This window comes from Manis pentadactyla, chromosome 9 (genome assembly GCF_030020395.1).
Source record: "Manis pentadactyla isolate mManPen7 chromosome 9, mManPen7.hap1, whole genome shotgun sequence".
NCBI lineage: Eukaryota > Metazoa > Chordata > Mammalia > Pholidota > Manidae > Manis > Manis pentadactyla.
The window spans coordinates 22,233,237-22,253,189 of NC_080027.1; the positions used below are offsets into that span (position 1 = coordinate 22,233,237).

The 19,953-nt window shown below is 37.2% G+C and overlaps 3 protein-coding genes across 3 annotated transcripts; 2 read left to right on the forward strand and 1 right to left on the reverse strand.

Moving 5' to 3' along the window:
- The first annotated feature begins 1,465 nt into the window (after window positions 1–1,465).
- Window positions 1,466–2,401, forward strand: LOC118911089 (olfactory receptor-like protein OLF2). The gene has a single exon (XM_036882773.2). It carries the CDS (start codon window positions 1,466–1,468, stop codon window positions 2,399–2,401), a length of 936 nt encoding a protein of 311 aa, XP_036738668.2.
- Window positions 2,402–11,027: 8,626 nt separating this feature from the next.
- LOC118911095 (olfactory receptor 5W2-like) lies at window positions 11,028–11,966 on the forward strand. Its single transcript, XM_036882780.2, has one exon. The coding sequence runs from the start codon at window positions 11,028–11,030 to the stop codon at window positions 11,964–11,966; it is 939 nt and encodes a 312-aa protein (XP_036738675.2).
- Window positions 11,967–17,709: 5,743 nt separating this feature from the next.
- LOC118911036 (olfactory receptor 5L1-like) lies at window positions 17,710–18,660 on the reverse strand. The gene has a single exon (XM_036882656.2). It carries the CDS (start codon window positions 18,658–18,660, stop codon window positions 17,710–17,712), a length of 951 nt encoding a protein of 316 aa, XP_036738551.2.
- Window positions 18,661–19,953: the final 1,293 nt, after the last annotated feature.

The window sequence follows — 19,953 nt, forward strand, 5'->3', positions numbered from 1 at the left end:
GGGGGTTCCCCACTCCAGACTAGTTCACTATGAATTCAGACAGACTAAAAACAACAGAATACTGGGGGTAAAAAGTAGCTCATACCAAGCTTTATTCTTAAGAAAGTAGGTTGAGCTATATACTCCCATCTGCCTATCTCACTCTCTGGCCCTGGCTCTAGTCTCTGCTCCCCAGCCACTGCCTCTACTGTTGGCCCCCTCTCCACTCCCTCTGCTCCCCAGCAGCGGCTGCGGGCCTTCCCTCTCTGCTTCCTAGCACTGGGTGGAACTCTGTGGGTGTGTCTCTTTGGTGACTGACAGATGCCTGACCAATTACATCCAGGAGATTGTGAGTTTCCTCTCCACCCCTCCCCCAGCCAATACTGACAGCTCACTGGGATCTCTATCGGCCATAAAGTTTTCTGCCAAGCTGTATGCAAGCAAGCTCCTGTATATACACAGTGGGTGATATTAAAATCAGGTGAGAACCCTAGTCATAAAACTTACATTTTTCCTACATTGAGATAGCACAACACAAATGGTAATTTGTGTAACTTAAATCCCGTATTTACTGAAGTCTAAAACAAAGTCAGAACATCACCCATATTCCAATTCTCACATATTAACAGAGAGACACAGATACATGTGCACACCTAACACACACACAGACGTATACATACAAACACCAATTTATATTTTGAAGATATATTTATTGTTCTTGCTCACATTTCTATTTTTAATGAATAAGCCAGGTTTAAACTACAAAGGTTTAAAAATAGGAATGTATGTGTTAAATTCTGTTGTTTTCACTTGTCGTTAGCATTTATCTTTCCCTGGTCAAGGGACCCTTTGGCACCAGACCACTCCATCAGGTAAGTAATAATAATGTGGGAAAGCAGTAATATATTTCTAGAGAAAAGTTTGTTAAAATATATCTAGTGTCTTGATAAAGACTAAAAAAATAAATCCAAGAACAATAACATTATATCAAACATTATTTTTAAATTAGAGATATGTTCATTGTGTCTGAATTTATGCACAGTCTTAAAAGAACCATGATTTTGAACTCAGCAAATCTAATCAATTTTATGCTCTACTAGATATTTATTTTTCAAACATCACATTGTACATTCCAGCTGTCCTTAATTTACATGTTACTTTCATAGTATATTTGATATAATGAGATTTCAGTTTATGACTGATTGCTGAGATGAAGCAGTGAAGGTGCACACAGTCACATACGTGATGGGTGGTATCTAAATTGAGACTAAAACTTTCTCTAAATCCTATCCCACACCCTTTAAATTTTGTCAACAACGTAACAGTAAAACTTATCTGGGCTATTTTCTGTGGATAAAGAATATAATGTACTGAAATAAATCCTTTCTGACTTACAGATTGTATTTTTCTGAGTGTCATGAAAAGCTAAAATTTTGGTCTATCGTTTCTTGATCATTTCTGCAGCATTTTTGAAGAATAAAGAAGAATGGAGGGAGGAAATTGTTCCTCCTTGAATGAATTCCTTCTCTTGGGAATTAGCAATAACCCTGGAATCAAAGTGACCCTCTTTACCACATTTCTAATTGTTTACCTCATTATCCTTGCGGCAAACCTTGGGATGATCATCTTAATTAGAATGGATTCCCAGCTGCACATGCCAATGTATTTTTTCCTGAGTCATCTTTCCTTCAGTGACCTCTGCTATTCTACGGCAGTTGGACCCAGGATGCTAGTAGGCTTCATTGCGAAGAACAAGTCAATTCCCTTCTATGGCTGTGCTCTGCAATTCTTGATTGTCTGTATGTTTGTGGACTGTGAGTATCTGCTGCTGGCGGTGATGGCGTTTGATCGGTACAAGGCCATTAGCAACCCCTTGCTCTATACGGTCAACATGTCCAGCACAGTGTGCTCCCTGCTCATGGCTGGGGTTTACATGGTGGGGATGGCGGATGCTCTGATACACACGACACTAACATTCCGCTTATGTTTCTGTGGGTCAAATGAGATTAACCATTTCTTCTGTGATGTCCCTCCTCTCCTATTGCTCTCTTGCTCAGATACAAAGGTTAATGAGCTAGTGATATTCATCATTTTTAGTTTCATTGAACTGATTACTCTTTCTGGACTTTTTGTGTCTTATTGTTATATCATCCTAGCCGTGATAAAGATCCACTCAGCTGAGGGGAGGCTCAAAGCTTTCTCCACCTGCACCTCCCACTTAACTGCTGTTGCAATTTTCCAGGGAACCCTGCTCTTCATGTATTTCCGGCCGAGTTCTTCCTACTCCTTAGATCAAGACAAAATGACCTCACTGTTTTACACCCTTGTGATTCCCATGCTTAACCCACTGATTTACAGCCTGCGGAACAAGGATGTGAAAGAGGCACTGACAAAACTTAAAAACAAAAAGTGGTTCCATTGAAAAGATTGAAAAGTTATGTGATTTGTCTCCCAATCTTACACATAGTTCATGAAAATCAAAATTGTTTTGACTAATGTGGTATAATCCAGTAAGTAGTTACACTATATTCCAGCCATATCAAAATGTGTTATTTCCTAAATATTCCATGCTTCATTTTATGTCTTGAATTAATATTTGGTACTCCCTATTTGTGGAAAACTTCTGAGCTTAGTTTGCCAAATTTGTTTCATCTATTTTTCATTTTTGCATTAAATCAATTTTCTAAATGTTAGTTTTCTAAATAGCTATTATGTGTTTTGTATTTCATAGTGAATCCAGTAGTTTTTATACTAATGAATCTTATCTAATGGAAGTGACAAATATTAATTAAATAATAACTCAAATTATTTGTAATAAACTATAATGTCATAATGTAAAGGCTGAGCATTATAAACCTAAAGCAAATTGTCCAAATATAGTGAAGGAAGTTAAAAGCTCTTCCTGAAAATGGAGACAATCTGGTATCTAAAAGATACATAGGAATTAACTGAGAGATGCAAGTAGGTAAAGAAAGCATTCTATGCAGATCAATAGTAATTCGAGAGACCCTGAGGTGGGTAGGACCATGCCATTGTCATGGAGCTTAATGAAAACCCATGTGGCTATGTTATAGTTGCTGCAATTCACACTGTCACTTCCTCCAAAGAGATTTTTGTTCCCTCCATCACTCTCTAAATTTGGTTCACACCCCACTCTGAACTCAGAACATTGTTGAATCTATGATTATTTCCTAAATCATTATATAACTTTAATATGGCTTAATGAACACTCTGAGCTAAAGGATTATCTCTTTACCCAAGTACCAGCATAGCATCTGAGTAAATAAGTAAACCAAAAAAAGTTAATTTTAACTGAATGCTTTCTCCTGAGGCAAAGAAAAAAAAAACACCGAGAGTTGAGTATGTGCCTTAAATACATTCTTCGTATCCCAAATGTAGGTACATAAAGTGGGGGGTTAGATGCTAGAGGTAATGGAAACTTAAATGCAAAACATAAATTACTTGAAAAAGAATTAAACTGAAGAGCTCTTACCTGGATGTTTACAAGATATTTGACAATTCACCTTGGTTGTGGTCTCATTTGCTGATGATCAAAGAAGTGGCTTGTTCAGAAACAGGGGCATGGATGTGCACTTGAAGGACAATATAAGAATCAAGGGCATTCTTAAATGTTTCCTACAATAACATAAACTAAAAGTCATTCAATATCTGAGGCTATCTAAGTACCATTGTAAAATGCCTTTGAGTGAAAACATTTCATATTGACAGCAAACCTAAGTAGTAGTAAAATGCATTCATCTCTGTACTTTCTTGATGTACTTGTCTTAAGTAAACACGGATATGGCTATATAATTGGAGGACTACATAAGACTCCTTAATTATATCAATTAAGATAAGATATTATATTTTTAATTATCTATTAGAACTATACCTTTTAAGTGATTATAAATCTCCTTAGTAAGAGAATTTTCATAAACCCCACAGAGGGTCCTATGCTTTTGAAGGTGGTATTTTGGGGACATTGTGATGGATAACAGGAAAATATGGTGATGGGAAAAAAATTCATTGAAAAGGAGTCTGAAGGGTTTCCAGCTGTACCATATTTTCTCAATTCACCCATACTCTTTTTTTGTTACTCTTCTTTCTTATGAGTAGCAACATGACAAGGAACGTTGAAATAATTTACAGTCCAAGCAAATCAGAGAGTCAGTGGCTTGCCATTAATTTAGAAATTATAAACATGCCATCTTCCTTTCACATGACATATGACAGTAATATAACAGAAAAATTAATTTGGTCTGCATATTGACCCCTGTCGCCATGTCTAATGAGTGTGAACTAATGAGAATGAAATTATAAACTCAATAAATGACATATCTTAGACTGAATAAGTGTATGTTTAAAAATGAAAGAAAGCAATTTGACGAACTGTATAGGTTTTATTTCTCTGGATTTATACAATTGGATGTTGTGGTACCAGAGACAGGTCCTTGGTCTCATTGTGAGAAAGAATTCAAGAATGGATGCAGAAAAAAGCATTAAGAGTTTACCCGGAGAGTTAGAGTTTAAAGAAAGGAGAAAGTACAGGAAGGAGGGTTGGGGCACAGGCAGGCTGAGGCAGTCGCCCCAAGGGAATGATAGGGAGCCATCTTTACATGAAGGCAGATGAATATTCACTCAGTGAGATTAGGTTTCAAAGGTAGCAGGCGGGGTCTCCCTGGAGTTCAGGCTTCCTCCACCCTCACATTGGGCAGAGGGATTTTTTACTATATTTGGTTCCCATTGGAGCTTTCATGGTGCAGGGAGGTGTGACTTTTCACTATGCTAATGATGAAGGGGCATGATTTTTCTTCTGTTAGTGGATTTCGGGATGAAGTTTGGGTCAGTTTCTCCTCCATGTTGTAACTACCCAGTTTTGGTTGGTCTGCTATCTATATTCCCATGCCATATCCCATGGAATAGCTTGCACAGGTGTGTAGAATGTAAGCAAACATCAGACCATCAGACCAAAGGCCCCCTCCCTCTCCCTGCTTATGCGGAGCTATCTACCTACTCTAACAGCTGAACTATCCCTTACTGGGAGTATCTTGTAGTAGATTTTTTACTTAAATAGGAATGTAGGCGAATGGTCTGAACTGACCATTGTCCACACTGGGATTCTGCAGAACTAGAGAAAACATCAAAAGATTTTGGTCAGTTCAGTTCATTTAATTTAATACCCCTGCTGTTTACAATTCCTTACTAACTGAAGCTCCCAAACCTGTTTTCTTTGTCATGTCAATTCCTCACAGATTTGTCTAAAAGGTATAAAAACTGCCTGTAGTGGTCATTGTGTTGGGTCTCAATTGCATTACTGGGCCTCTGTACATATGTAATAAAAAAACTTATTTTTCTATTAATCTGTCTCATGTCAATTTGATCTTTAGACCAGCTGGAAGAGCCTTGAGAGGTAGAAGAAAAATTCTTCCTCCCCAACAACATATAATGGCTTCATCTTCATTCAGAAGACCTGTGTTGTCTCTAGGCTGACATGACCTTAACGGCAGTGATGATGTCAGCTAGACAGTGTGCGCTCTGGAGGACCAAGTGCCTTTAAACACAGCACTTTGCCTGGCCTCCCATTCTGCATTCAGACTTAAATAGACACTTCATGTAAGTGATTATACAACTTTATTAGTATTCAGACAAAGAAAAATTAAAACCTGAATGTAGTATCCTAACTCATCTAAGAAACAGCCAAAATGGAAACGATTCACAGTATTCAAATCAAGTACTTATGTGGATGTGGGACAGCTACAGCTCTCGCACACTGACAGTAGGAATCAGAGTTGATGTCTGACTATGGAAAACTGTGTGGTATCTAGGATAGCTGGCCCCCAAATCCCATTCCTAGTTTTATATCCTATAGAACCAAGTGAATATGTACACCCAAAGTTTTTACAAAGATGATCACAGTAGTATTACTGGGATCTGACAGTAACCTGACCTGTGTTTGTTCACTCGGTTGCTACACAGCAGAGAGAAGGAATGAACTATCTCCCCGTGCAACAGCACAGAGGAATCTCACATACGTGACCCTGAGAGACAGAATCCAGACTTAAGGATAAAAACTGAATGGTTTCACTTCTACATAGTGCTTGAAAAATATAAAACGGAATTTATTTGATTATGGACCATACCTCAGGGCCAGAAAAGTTTTCTGAATGACAAAATTTAGAAGTAGACAGATGCCTACTTGTGTTACATTGAGGGACTTCAGTGATACCAGGAAAGCCATATAGATACAGATTTTTTTTCACTTTTCTATGATATTTCACATTCTACCTTCTCTTTCCCTTACCCACCATGATTAATAAAGCCATTCCCTATTAACACACAAATTACTTTGGGAATTAATCCAGGTTATCCAATTTTCAGCAATATTTTGTCACCCATGCTCAGATTTAATGGGCAGTGGGATTTGATCCATGCTCCAGAGGGGCAGCCATGCTTAGGAAGGTACAATTGACTTCTGCCTAGACAGAGTGCAGCCTGAGGAGATTTGGCCTCCCTGGAGGCAGGGAGGCACCTGAAGGGAAAAGGATATGAATGACGTGAGCAAGGATGATTCTGCCTCCTCCAACTGTGCACCAGAGAAGAAAGAATGATAACACAAATACGTAATTTTCTTGAGTTTACCTGTAGGAAACTTACTGACAATCACTTAGGTGTTTCAAGATCATTTCCCACAGGAAGAATTTGGTGTATTAGTACTTGGATCATCACACAGAATAAAACTACATTAAGACATAAACCATTGTCACTAACATCACTTTTCAAAAAGTTAAAAAAATTTTTAATTTCATTGAATTTTTCCTGGAGAGTCTTTTAGGTTTATAGAAGGTAAGAAAAAACTGCATAAAAACAAACAAGTAAACAAAAAAACCTGCAAAACTTATGTTTCTGTTACTCCAAGTGAGGTTTGGAAGAAATGCAGACCTGAAATCCTGGAATGCATGAACTGGTATACACCTTGTACATCTAAATTTTTAATTTTTTTGTTTATACTAATATGGCATTTGCAGGTTTTCTGGCCATTAAATTGTACACCTTGAGACTCAAGATATACAGCTAATGTGCATATTATTGTACATTTTCTTGGGACATTCATCCACATAGCAGCTTAAGCTTGTAAGTCTATACCAATGATTCACACACACAATCAAATATTGCTCATAAATGAACAATACTAAGATCATCCCCCAAAGCTGCAAGGTCGCCCAACATCAAAGGACACTAATTTCCGTATTTTCTGTTGGCTTCCTGGAGCTGTGCACTGTAGCCACCCTCCTCATTGCTTCTCTTCACTCCAGTATTAAATTGTCCAAGTGTCCCACTGATATATGTAAAACCAATTCCCTCCCAATGTGGTAACCTTTGTGCCCTCAGTCATGGTGGGATCCTGCCTGGGTTGAGAAGTGGGGCTTGAATGATTTCCCAATTCTCTCATGATTGCAAAAGTCTATGGGTCATTAATTTGTGAATTTCAAATATCACTTTAGCATAAACCCACCACAACATTCTTAAGAGTATTAAGAGAGTTATCTTTTAAGACAATCAGTTACATTTCAATATATTCAAGAATCTATTATGAGCAATTTCTAGGGATTCAGTGAAATTTAATGTCAATGAGACTCTAGAATCTACATCTCCAGGTTTTGATTTCTGTATTATACAATGACGTTGTTAGAGACAGCTCAGGGCATGTAATATATGAAGCATATGATAATATGTGCTGATAATGAGATGTTCTAAAACATCTGCCTATAGTAAAAGGACAAAATTACCTTTATTTAAAGAAAAATCGCCTGCACTTAAAGGCCCATTCTTAACAAAATTTTAAAGAAACACCTGGTTGTGATAAATTATGTCTGTATAATGTTACTCCTGCCAGAAATTTTGTGGTGTATGGGATTGTATATAAGTCAGGTGACCATTATCAGAGGATAAATTAAATATTTTAATGTACAGATATAGAAGATAATGCTTGTTTTTATTTATATTTACCTTTATATATATATATATATATATATATATACACACATAGCTTACAATTATTGTAATGTCATTTTTGTTGAAACATTAAGAACCTAATAATATAGACAATAAAACAGTTTTCCCTAGGCAGTGTGACTGTGGTCAGTATTTTACTGTTTTTACAAAAATCTTAACTTTGTGAATGTGGTTACTGTGATATTGTGTCTATGTATATGTCTAAGTGTGCATGAGTGTGCATGGGTATGTATTTGTGTGCAAATTATGGAATTAAAATGCAATGCCTGTATAGGGATAAGGGAACTGGAAATGAGGAAAGATCATTGACTGGAGTCATTTACTATTGCTAAAAATGCACAGGATTTTTAGGGCTTTTCCACTTTATCTTAGTGTGAAAGCAATACTCATTAGTAAAGCCATACTTCCCATTATGAATGTAGAACTTTTCCCAGGCTCGCAATACAGTATGATGTCCTCTTGCGATGCAGGGCAGCAGTTTCGGGCTCAGCTCCCAGGCAGCTGTGTGGCCACAAGGTTTAAAAGGCAATGCACTTACTCCCCTTCTGCACCCACACACCATTCTGTTTTTCACTTCCACTGCAGTATTAAGTAAACCACATGAGATAGCCAGTGCTTGATTATGACATAGGCTTTGTGTTAGCTGATTTTACCCAACCATAGGATCCTGTGCATGCTCGAACGTGGTTAAGTTAGGCTACATTAGACTAGGCTGAGCCATGCCAGTCGGTAGGACAGGTGGATTTAATGACTTTTCAACTTAGGACATTTTCAACTTACAATAGGTTTATCCAGACCTAACACCATTACAAGTAGAGGACAATCTACGTAATATTGGCAAAGAGGGGCAAAGACAAAAGGAACGTTTTTAAGAAGGCTGTCTTTCTCTGTCCATCACCCTACCTGCATGAAATTTGTCGATAAACAACATCATTAGAGCTGTTGCTTATTCCTGAGAGAACATGTGATCAACACCAGGGACCAGGCACAGAGATGGTTATATAACACAGGGCAGCCAGGAGCAGAATATCTCCTGCAGAAAGAACTGCACGCAGAAAACAAGTCAAAAGTTGGGATTCAGGTACTGTGATTTTTGTTGTTTTCCTGATTTACATTTTAGGCTTTCTTATCTTTTAACCTGTTTTGACTGAAAGCATAAAACCAAAGGATGGCATGAAAAATTATACAAAATTTTATTTTAATCACTTTTTTCAATCTCTTTTTTAAAAATACAATCACAAGTAATGACTGTATAGCATTTTATTACACAGATAAACAGTGACTGCAATGAGGCGGAGAGGACTTGATAGTATGAGTGAATGTTGAAACCACAATGTGGTTCATGTGAAACCTTCATAAGATTATGTATCAATGATACTTTAATAATAAAGATACCTACAATCAAGATAGCAGGGAATAGAACAAGCATGGATTGTGAAGGTGGTCTGACATTTTTTAATCATTTTAAAAAATACTTTCATTTCTTTAAAGAAGTATCTACAAAGACATATATTCAACTTAGTTCAAGTCAAGGGTTTGGAGAGATGAAAAATTTTCACTACATCATTACTCAGATTTTATTTTTTTCATCTACCTTCTAACATACTTACATCTCACAGAAGAGGTCATGTACAGTATTATGTACTACGTAATTGGTCTGGATGGAATACAATGGGACACAGAATTCAATTGTCCTCTCAAGAACAACTCTTTTAAACCAAAAGGAGACATAATTCAGAGAGATTCAAGCAAAGTTGGGATCAAAGAAATCTGTGAGACAATATTACATATAATTAACTGAGTTCAAGTCAAGAGTTTGGAGACAAGAAAATTAATCACTAGATTATCATTCAGGTTTTCTTTTTTTCATTTATGTTCTAATCCACTTATACTCTCAAAGAACAGCAGAGAGCATGTATATTATATACAGTATAATTGGGTAAAATACAATAGTGGGAAATAGAATTCAATTGGCCACACAAGCACCCCAACTCTTAAAACAAAGGGAGGCATAATTCAGAGATATTCAAAGGAAGTCAGGATCAAAGAAATCTATGAGACAATATTACAATTCCTAGGTAATTGGTGGGGGGGGGCCAGTTGAGTCATGACTGTCCCTGGGGTGTGCGACTGTGGGTGCATGTATGCTTTCATCATGTGCCTTACACACCTGGTCTGTGGACTCTAGTAGATTAGGGCATAAGGACCTGTACAATGAACCATACTGCCATTCGTGCCTGTCTGTCTCCTGTGTTGCCAGTATCCTTAAAGTTAGGTTCGAGTTGTTTCTCCTAATCTCTCCTAAGCAACAGTAACTGTCATAGGGGAGCATGATCAATATATGGTTCACAGAGACCCATCCACCCTATTATCCAGCAACCACCACCTCCATGCTGCACTGGGTCTTGAATCACAGACTATCTCCCTGCCTTCTTCATCAGGACTGGGTAGGACCTGAGGGTTTATGGGAAGTGGGGTCAGAATAGAGGCTGAAGACTGCCATCACTCTGCCTGTTCCACTATTTTGATTGATGAGGTAAAAACAAAGGAAAATCTTCATCACCTGCATTTCTCACTTATATGTGCTTCTCTTAAGTATATAAGACAGAACACATTTCTGCAAAGTCAAAAAAAATCCCATCAGAAATCATGTATTAAATGGACAAATTAATTATCAGAACAATTGTATTAAACTCTGTGAACCTCACAATTTTTTAATAATACAGAAGTAGCATAGATTCTACATAGGCGGTAGGGAAATAGCATGATTTCATTTGGATAAATATTTACTAGAAACTCTGTATATTGCTTTACAAATGTAAGCAGTATTGTTTTCATTATCACTTGATCAATTTACATAAAATGGCATATATTTCCAGGAGAGTCAGTTTACTTCAAACCATACAGAATTATCTCTTCTTATACTTAATTAAAAATAGACAGTTCCAGCAGTTTGACTATTAAGATAGTAAGATGATATAAATCCAGCCCTTCCTTTTCCATCTTTTACAACCAGGGATTTCCGGACCCAAGCGATGGCTGCTGACAACTGCACTGGGGTCACTGACTTCATATTCCGGGGACTCTCTGGCAGACAGGATGTACAGAAGGGGCTCTTTGTGCTCTTCCTGCTGGTTTATGGCATAACCGTGGTTGCCAACCTAGGGATGATCCTGCTGGTCAAGGTGGACCCCAGACTCCACTCACCCATGTACGATTTCCTGAGCAATCTGTCCTTCTGTGATGTCTGCTACTCCTCCACTGTCTCTCCCAAGATGCTGGCTGATTTCTTATCTGAGCAGAAGAGGATTCCATATAACTTATGCGCCATTCAAATGTATTTCTTTTGTGCCTTTGCAGATGTGGAATGTCTCCTGTTGGCCGTCATGGCTTATGACCGTTACGTAGCCATTTGCAACCCACTTCTTTATACAGTGGCCATGCCCAGGAGACTCTGTATCCAGCTCGTGGCCATTGTGTACATGGGAGGGTTGGTCGACTCGGCAATCCACACCTGTTGTACATTTCGATTGTCATTCTGCAGCTCCAACATCATCAACCACTTTTTCTGTGACATCCCACTCTTGCTAGCCCTCTCTTCCTCAGACACCTCCATCAATGAGATTCTTTTGTTCGTTTTCAGTACCTGTGTTGTGGGGCTCAGCATCATGACTGTCCTCCTGTCCTACAGCTACATCCTAACTACCATCCTGAGAATGACCTCAGCTAAGGGGAGACGCAAAGCCTTCTCTACGTGTGCCTCCCACTTAACCACTGTGGCCATATTCCACGGCACACTGCTGTTCATGTATTTCCGACCCAGCTCCAGTTACTCAATGGATACGGATAAAATGGCCTCTGTTTTCTACACAGTTGTCATCCCTATGCTGAACCCTCTGATCTACAGCTTGAGGAATAAGGATGTGAAAGGTGCCCTAAAAAAAGCGATGAGCATTAAATTAAGTTCTGGGTGAAACAGTGTCCTTACCCAAAAGCGTTTATGTCAAGATTCTGAGAGCTCACGTTCAGGTCCTGTTACATGGTCTCACCAGTGTAACTTTCTGGATATTTCTCCTTTCTTATATATGTGTCTGAATGGAGTGTAGAGAATAATGTTGACCTTGATCTTCTATCTAAGCTAAGAAAGGGAAATGATTGTTTTGCATTGCTGTTTTTTTAAGTTCATACATGCATCACCCTGTTCACAGGTATGCCCGAGGGAAAGGTCATGAGCAGAACACCCCTCCTGATGTCAGTTCAACTTAACTGTCATAATGACTCCAGCCTTTTTTAACTACTGAATTTCATAATCTTGCACAATAAACGAGTGTTAGTGGGTTTAATTAGGCTGTGTACCTGTACTTCCTATGTACTAATATCACCCTGTAAATGTTCCATCATAAAGTTAGAAGTATACAAGCAGATATAAGAGAAAAAATTAAAATCTCCTGCTTTAACTCAAAGTTTCATACACGCAAGGCAATTGCCTGTCCTATGAAAATTTCTACTCTCCTACTTGAAATGCTCAGCTCCACAGTGCCATTCAAAAAGGCTGGTTGAATCAAGAATGAGTGTCTTTGCAAAACTGTTGCAAAACTGAACTTTTGTAAGTGCACCAAAAAGGAGAAATTTATGTTATTCTAGTATACTCCTCTTGGATGAAATCCTCCTGGGCCCCTCTCTTTGACATACCTGAGTAAGTCTCAGGCCAGGGATCGTTTCATCAGAACTTCTCCCATCTTCGGTTCCTCAACATCCTGCCCCAATACATCAGTGGACATCCCCACGATCAGCGCCTCTCAATTTATCCACATTGGCCCTTCCTGCCGTCACTGTGGGGAACAGACACGGTGCTAGTGACAACACAGAAACCGCACTCTGGGGTGTTGGCAATAAGGATGTAGATGTTCTCCAAAGGACAGTGGAAAAGAGGATTCCTTCTCCCTTCCTGTGTTCATGCCATACTAGTTAAAATGAAAAGAAGACAAAACTAACATGTTCAATTTTTACTACTTACAAAAATATATGTTCAAAGGGGAAAAAATAAAAAAAACAAAGTAATATTTACGTTAGTATTCCATTTGTAACAATTTAGATTGGTTTCTGTATCTGAAATAAACTGGAATCATATTTGGAATGTGATATCATCATAGAAAGTCTGGATGTTAGGTAATGCTAAAATTTATTTCAATAACACAGTGGAGATATATGTTCTTAACTCTAAACAATTAGTATTTAACCAGTTATAAAAAACAACATAATTTCAGGTTCTCAAGGTTTTCATTTTGCATTAAATGTTTACAAGAAAGGAACAGCGAGGCTTATTTTTGGCCAGGAGTAGAGTATTTGGTTATGTAAGTTTTTTGTTCAGTTCCTCTTCCCTAATTTTAAAATCTCTTTAGAGTGTAAAATGTGCTGAGTATTATGTACTTCACAAATCATAAGAATGAAAAAAATACATTAAGCACATGCAATTTTCAACAGGCTATTTGTTTTATACTGCTTAGTGAACAGAATTTTAAGACAAAAATATTTTACTTTCTGTTAAGTATTTTCTTTATAATCTCAAATTAGTTTATGTATCATTCATAGAATATATCACCTATCAGGATCTCTCAATGAATATCCAAACCTCATCCAACTCAATGTAACTTATTAAAAATATATTAAATATTTTCAGTCTATGAAAATTAAACACATTCATGCTATGTAGAATTAGCTTCCTGGCCAGTTTTCACATCTTTGTGAAACGAAAAAAAATGTTCCTTTTTTTTTCCTTTACCTTTTCTTTTGCAGACTAATTTAATAGCCTTTACAGATGGTCAGGACACCAGGGATTTTTGTTTTTGTTCTTATTTTCTATTTATTTTGAGGAAATGATTAAAGATAAGAGAGTTTAAGATAAGAACTAGGCTATGAAGTGAGACAGACCTGAGTTCGAGTCTTTATAATATCATTACTCCATAGCTCTGTGATCTTAGCCCACTAACTCCCTCCCAGGGACAGAACCCCTGCACCTCAAAGAAGGCATTTTATTGTTCACGGCATCATGGCATGGAACGGCACCTTCAGGATCCATCTGCATCCACCTCAGAGCCTGCTCACCCAGGCTGCCTGGTTCCAGTGGCAGCTCATAGCCTCAGCTCATGTGTGTAGCTTTCTGCCCAGCCACGTTGGGATTTGTTTTTTACCCCCCTGCTGGTAAGGGAAGGGTGGTGGAAGTGTTGGTTATCCCACCCTCTCTGTCAATAAGTATGAAGAATGACTGTTAAAAAGTAGGCATCAGAAAGAGATGCTCATCTTTATGGCTGAAGTTCAAATAAGATTGGTCTCAGCCATAGGGAACAATCACATCTTAGCTCAGTTGTTCTCTTCTAAACCCCTTATTTCCAATCACAGAAATAAAGGTAGTGAAGAAATCAATTTATATACAGAATATTTACTTGTAATAATCTTTCAAGGATGTTACATGTTTTAAGGCTGAATGAAATTTGCAGAATACAAAAATGAAATATGAGGCCAAATGGAACGGTAGAAGGAGAAATATATACAAGCAACAAAACATAAAGAAGTTTCCAAAGAGGGGCCAAAATTCTGTTCTTCTATACAATGGTCAGGTGAGAATGAAAACGGATGTTTCTAAAATGGTTCATCAAAATATATATTCCTGCAGGAAGTTCTTTGTATTGAGCCTTATAAACTTCTTTCTAGTCCCTGAAAGCCAATCCCTTAACCCCATCCCAATACTGTACTTGCCTATTAATAACTTTTGCTATTAATGCACTACCATACAATAGAAAATATATAATGGCATGCAAGTTAGGTCGATCTCAATTTACATTTAAGTGTGCTCAACTTTTAAAAAGAAACAATACCTTTCGAGAACTGTGTTTATATTTAGATTCCTAATCAGAGTCCGATAGCACTGAGGATTGCCTTAAGAGTATCATGTATTAAATGTGCTTCTTTGTTGCTGTTATGATTTTTTGTTGGTAAGGCCTTCAAGATTTAAAACCTGTATTATTCTAGGCATATTTATTCTCAAAATGTCAGCTTCCTGTGTGTAACATAAGTGGCTATAAGAAGATGAGCCCTTAAAATCCTAATCACCTCTAACATCCTAGAATTATGGTAAGAACACTCACCAGATCTTCTTTCGTTTATCTTCTTACTACACTGCTATCAGCATCAATTCATATGTCACTGGAAAATCAGTTTTGACAGTTAAAGATTAAAAACTTGTCCCATGGTCCATAAGCCATTTGGACAGGCCTTCTGTGTCCATACAAGAAAACCTCAGGAAGGCTGGGGATCCTCAGCAAAACGCAAACCCTTTGATATTTTGTTTTCAGGCTTTTGAGACTGGCTTGCTGATCTACGTCAGATCCATGAACACACACTCAAGATACCACAACCCAGAGGGAAAAGATGTGGGAGCAGTTAAACAGTTCTACTTAGGCGTTGATTAAGCACAAAAGAAAATAGTGTAATGTGTTTTTCTACATCGTGAGGATGTCACAAAAATAAATATATTTGGAACCAAAATAGTACATTTTGATATACAAAATTGGGTTATGATATTTGTTCTCTAATTGATTTAGTTTTCTAATTGATTCAACTCAAAAGAATTTATCAAAAAATGCTCAGAATATTGTATGTGATAGGATGGTGGAAAAACCTGGAAAGAAGCAATAATATCAAACTGCCAAGAAATAGATCTTGAAAGTCAACAAGTAAGAGGAAAACCAATTAAAAATGAAGTTCATAATTCTGATACATGATATATGTATATCCATGTTCAAATGGAATTCTGGCCATAAAAGTCTAGAATAAATCAGAAAGCCTTTATTCAATAAATACATTTACTCTGAATATGTGTGTCAGTTCTAGGTACAAAACAGAGGAAATGGGGTCAACTTGAACTGGGCATTAAGAATTTTATCAAGTACTCAAGTAATGAGTAGCTAGCTGTCTTGGCCAGGGATGCTGGGGTATTTCTATATGACTCCTGCCCTCAAATATTTATTTTCAAGAAACATTAAGAAGAGTACATTTCATGGGCCAGGTCCTTGCAGTTTTGTTATTATGTTTAAGTCCAATGATAACTTCGAGGCTGACAGCCTATCCCCAGTTTATATTTAAGAGACCTGAGGTTAAGAAAGTTTAAGCATCCTCCTCAAAGTCACTCATTAAGGTCTGAACCTGGACCCAGGTATTTAATCTCAAGCCAAGGGTTCTTACTACATCACTAAAGCAACGAGTACCTAAATACGTTGCATTTAAATAGGAGAATCCAGTAAACATATAGACAGTAACAAACATGAAATGGAATCTTAAGAAAGTGGGAAGTGTTCACACTGTGGGAACATAGGAAAGGTAAATTATGATCTGACTCTCAAAAGGTGGATGTACTAAGCTTTAAAATGATTCTTAATATAGAACACACTCTAATCCTTGGAATCTATCAATGCCACCTTATTTAGAAAGAGATTGCTTAAAAGTGTGATTAAGTTAAAGACTTTGAAATGAGGAAATTTTTCTGGATTATCAGAAGGGCTCTCTTTATGAAAAGGAGACTATTTTAAGTACATACATGCCCGCCACACAGGAAGATGCAGGAAAGACAGAGAGATGTTTGAGGTACTAGTCTTGATGGTTGAACTTACATGTTCACAAGTCAAGGAATGCCTGCAGCCACCAAAAATGGGAGGAGATGAGGATGGATAGTCCCCTAAAAACACCTGAAGGAGTGTGTTCCTGCTGACACCTTGATTTTGGCCCAGTGATACTGATCTCAAATTTCTGAAGTCTACTACAGTAGGAGAACACAAGTCTATTGTTTTAAGCCACCAGTTTGTACTACCTTTCTATAGAAACTATGGGAAACTAACACAATAAATTTAGAATAGAATAGATTTAGAAAACAAAGTGAATGTTTAATATATCAGACAGAGCAAAAGAGTTAATGAAGTCATGGAAAATGAAGAAGTTATGGTATCACATACACAATCTACTTATCTAATCAAGAATTAAGGGAGAATAGGAAACAGAAGGTAAAAGTGAAAAAACAGTAGCAATACAGCAAATAATTTATTAATCAGCTATAATGTACCATACATAATGCTAAGAACTAAAGAAACATCATTCAGTTTTCATGGAAATTTTATTAGGAAATTACAGTATTATTATCTCCAATTTGTCGAAGAGGTTTTAAAATTCCAAAAATTATAACTGCAATAGAAAAAGGAAAAATATGGAAATGACCAAAATGATTAAGAATCAATGCATAGTTTGAAACATGAGTAAATTCACTCAAAATTTTCATGGAAAACACAGAATATAAACAAATGTATATTTATTCCATGTAAAGAAAAGGAAGTCTATTTAATACAAGTGGCTGCATACTGAGAGAATGATAAAAATATATGGCTTTCTGTGTGCACTGTTAGAAATATGTTGATGTATCTACACCAAGAATCAAGTCTAACACCACAGCTCTCAAAACTGATTCAAACCAATTAAAGATTAGAGAAGGGCAGCAAAGAAAGCAGACACATTTTCACTGTCAATGAAAGGGATAATATATGACTTAATAAGATAGGTAAGTGGAAAATAACAAAGCATGCTCAATCCCCGAGCTCATAAAATCTTTCCTCAATGAACATTTCATTCCCATCTACTCAAAACAAACCTCTCATTGAGGGTCTTTGAGTCTAGTTAAGAAAGTAGTTTTTCAAAAGGCAATTTTGATCTCAACACTTTCTTGAGGGCTTCTTTCACACCCTTGTTCCTCAGGCTGTAGATCAGGGGGTTCAGCAGGGGAATCATGATCGTGTAGAACACAGTGGTCACTTTGTCAGTATCCATATTGTTGCCAGAACTGGGCCGGCAATACATGAAAAGGATTGTTCCATGGAAGACAGCAATGGCTGTGAAGTGGGAGGCACAGGTGGAGAAGGCTTTGCGCCTTCCCTGGGAAGAGCGCATCCTCAGGATGGTGATGAGAATAAACAAGTAGGACGTGAAGATGATCATGATGGTGATGATCTCATTGCTAGTGGTCACAATGTATATGACCAGTTCATTCAGAGACACTTCATAGCAAGCGAAAGACAAGAGAGAGAGTAGATCGCAAAAGAAGTGGTTAATCACATTTGATCGATAGGATGGGATCTGGAGGCCTAAGCACAAGTGAATCAGAGAACACACCATCCCACACAGGTAACAACCAAACACCAGCTCCACACAGAGATGCCGGGACATGGTGACCATGTACAGCAGTGGGTTACAGATGGCCACAAAGCGGTCATAGGCCATCACAGCCAGCAGGAAGACGTCAGCCACAATATAGGTACAAAATAAGTAGAATTGCACCATGTATTCCAGAAAGGAGATGGCTTTGTCTTTATTGAAGATATTGGACAACATCTTTGGCATGATGATTGTGGAGTAGCAAAAATCCACAAAGGACAAATGGCTGAGGAAAAAGTACATGGGAGTGTGAAGTTCTGAGCTGACCTGAATCAGTGCAATCATGCCCAGGTTGCCCAACACTGTGACTCCATAGATCAGAAGGAACATCACGAAGAGAGAGGCTCTCAGCTCAGGGGTGTCAGTTAGTCCAAGAAGAAGGAACTCTGCCACAGAAGAGCAGTTCTCCGTGCCCATTTCTGCTGTATGTCAGGCTTAGGAAAACAAATGATAAGTTTTGTATTTCTTCTAAAAAGAGAAAAAATGGAGGAAAATAACAGCTTAATATGAACTTAAGAAAAATGTAAAATTGATATCAGTGTATTTATGAGCTATAACAAAAATTGTCAAAAATGAGATAGAACAACATTGTCAAATAAATATCTCAGTGTATCCTACAGATGAAATCTGATTGAAGCATCAGCAGAAATCTTAAATGACTACAACCCTTATCTCTTATAACCCACTGAGGTGATCAACTGAGTTTTGTGGTTTGATGGTCTTTATAAATAGGTTCCAAAATATACTTCACAGCAAACATAAATTAACTCCTGTTTCTGAAAAAAGGTAAGAACATCTGTCAACCAGGATAACACCTACTGTAATTCTACAAAATAAATACTTTTATTTCAGTTGAGTTAATCAGGAACAAAAATTTGAAGTGAAGTTCTCTGCAATTTCGCTTTTGGAGAGTGTAACAGAACTTTTGGCAGTTTGTGACTCACATAAACTCTTTAATTTTGGAAGTATGAAAAATGAGATATAAAATACACCTTGAAAATGATAATTTTACATATCACAGTCACGAAGTGGCTTAATCAATTATAATAATAATAATAATGATTTATGCTAATAAAGGCTCAGAAAATGGTATTGTAAAAATTTTTCCAGAAAGCATTAGCAGCATATATCCAAAGTGTTCACCCTGACAATAAGGGAAACTGTATGACATTCTTTATGAGATAATTTATTCTTAATAAGCTGTTGTAAGAAATATTTAATTGCATTGATAAAATTCTGAAAACGATGTCCACAGTTTCCCCTGAAACATTGTTTATAATATTAACAAAAGAAAAATGTGTTTGTCAAAAATAGAGCAATTGTTAAAAATGCTGCATCACATATGAGACAAAAAAATGCCATGCTATTTGATGTTATGTTTTGTAGATGGTAAAAATATTTTTCAAAATAATACCAAATAGTATACTGCGTGTATATATGTAATTGCAAATGATTATGTATGAATATGTATGATATGCATATCATATGTAATTCCTTTGATTTCGCTATAAATGAAAGCTTAATCCTTTACCCACATAAGAAAAGAGGCAAGTGAAAATTTTCACAAGACCTTTCAAGTAGTTGGTTGGGGAAACTGGTTTGTATTCTATATGGGATCCACCACTGAGACTTTTTCTTAGAAAAAAGGCATATGAGCATTGAGGAATTAGATTCTCTATCTTCCCTTCCAGACATCAGGGCTGCATATCC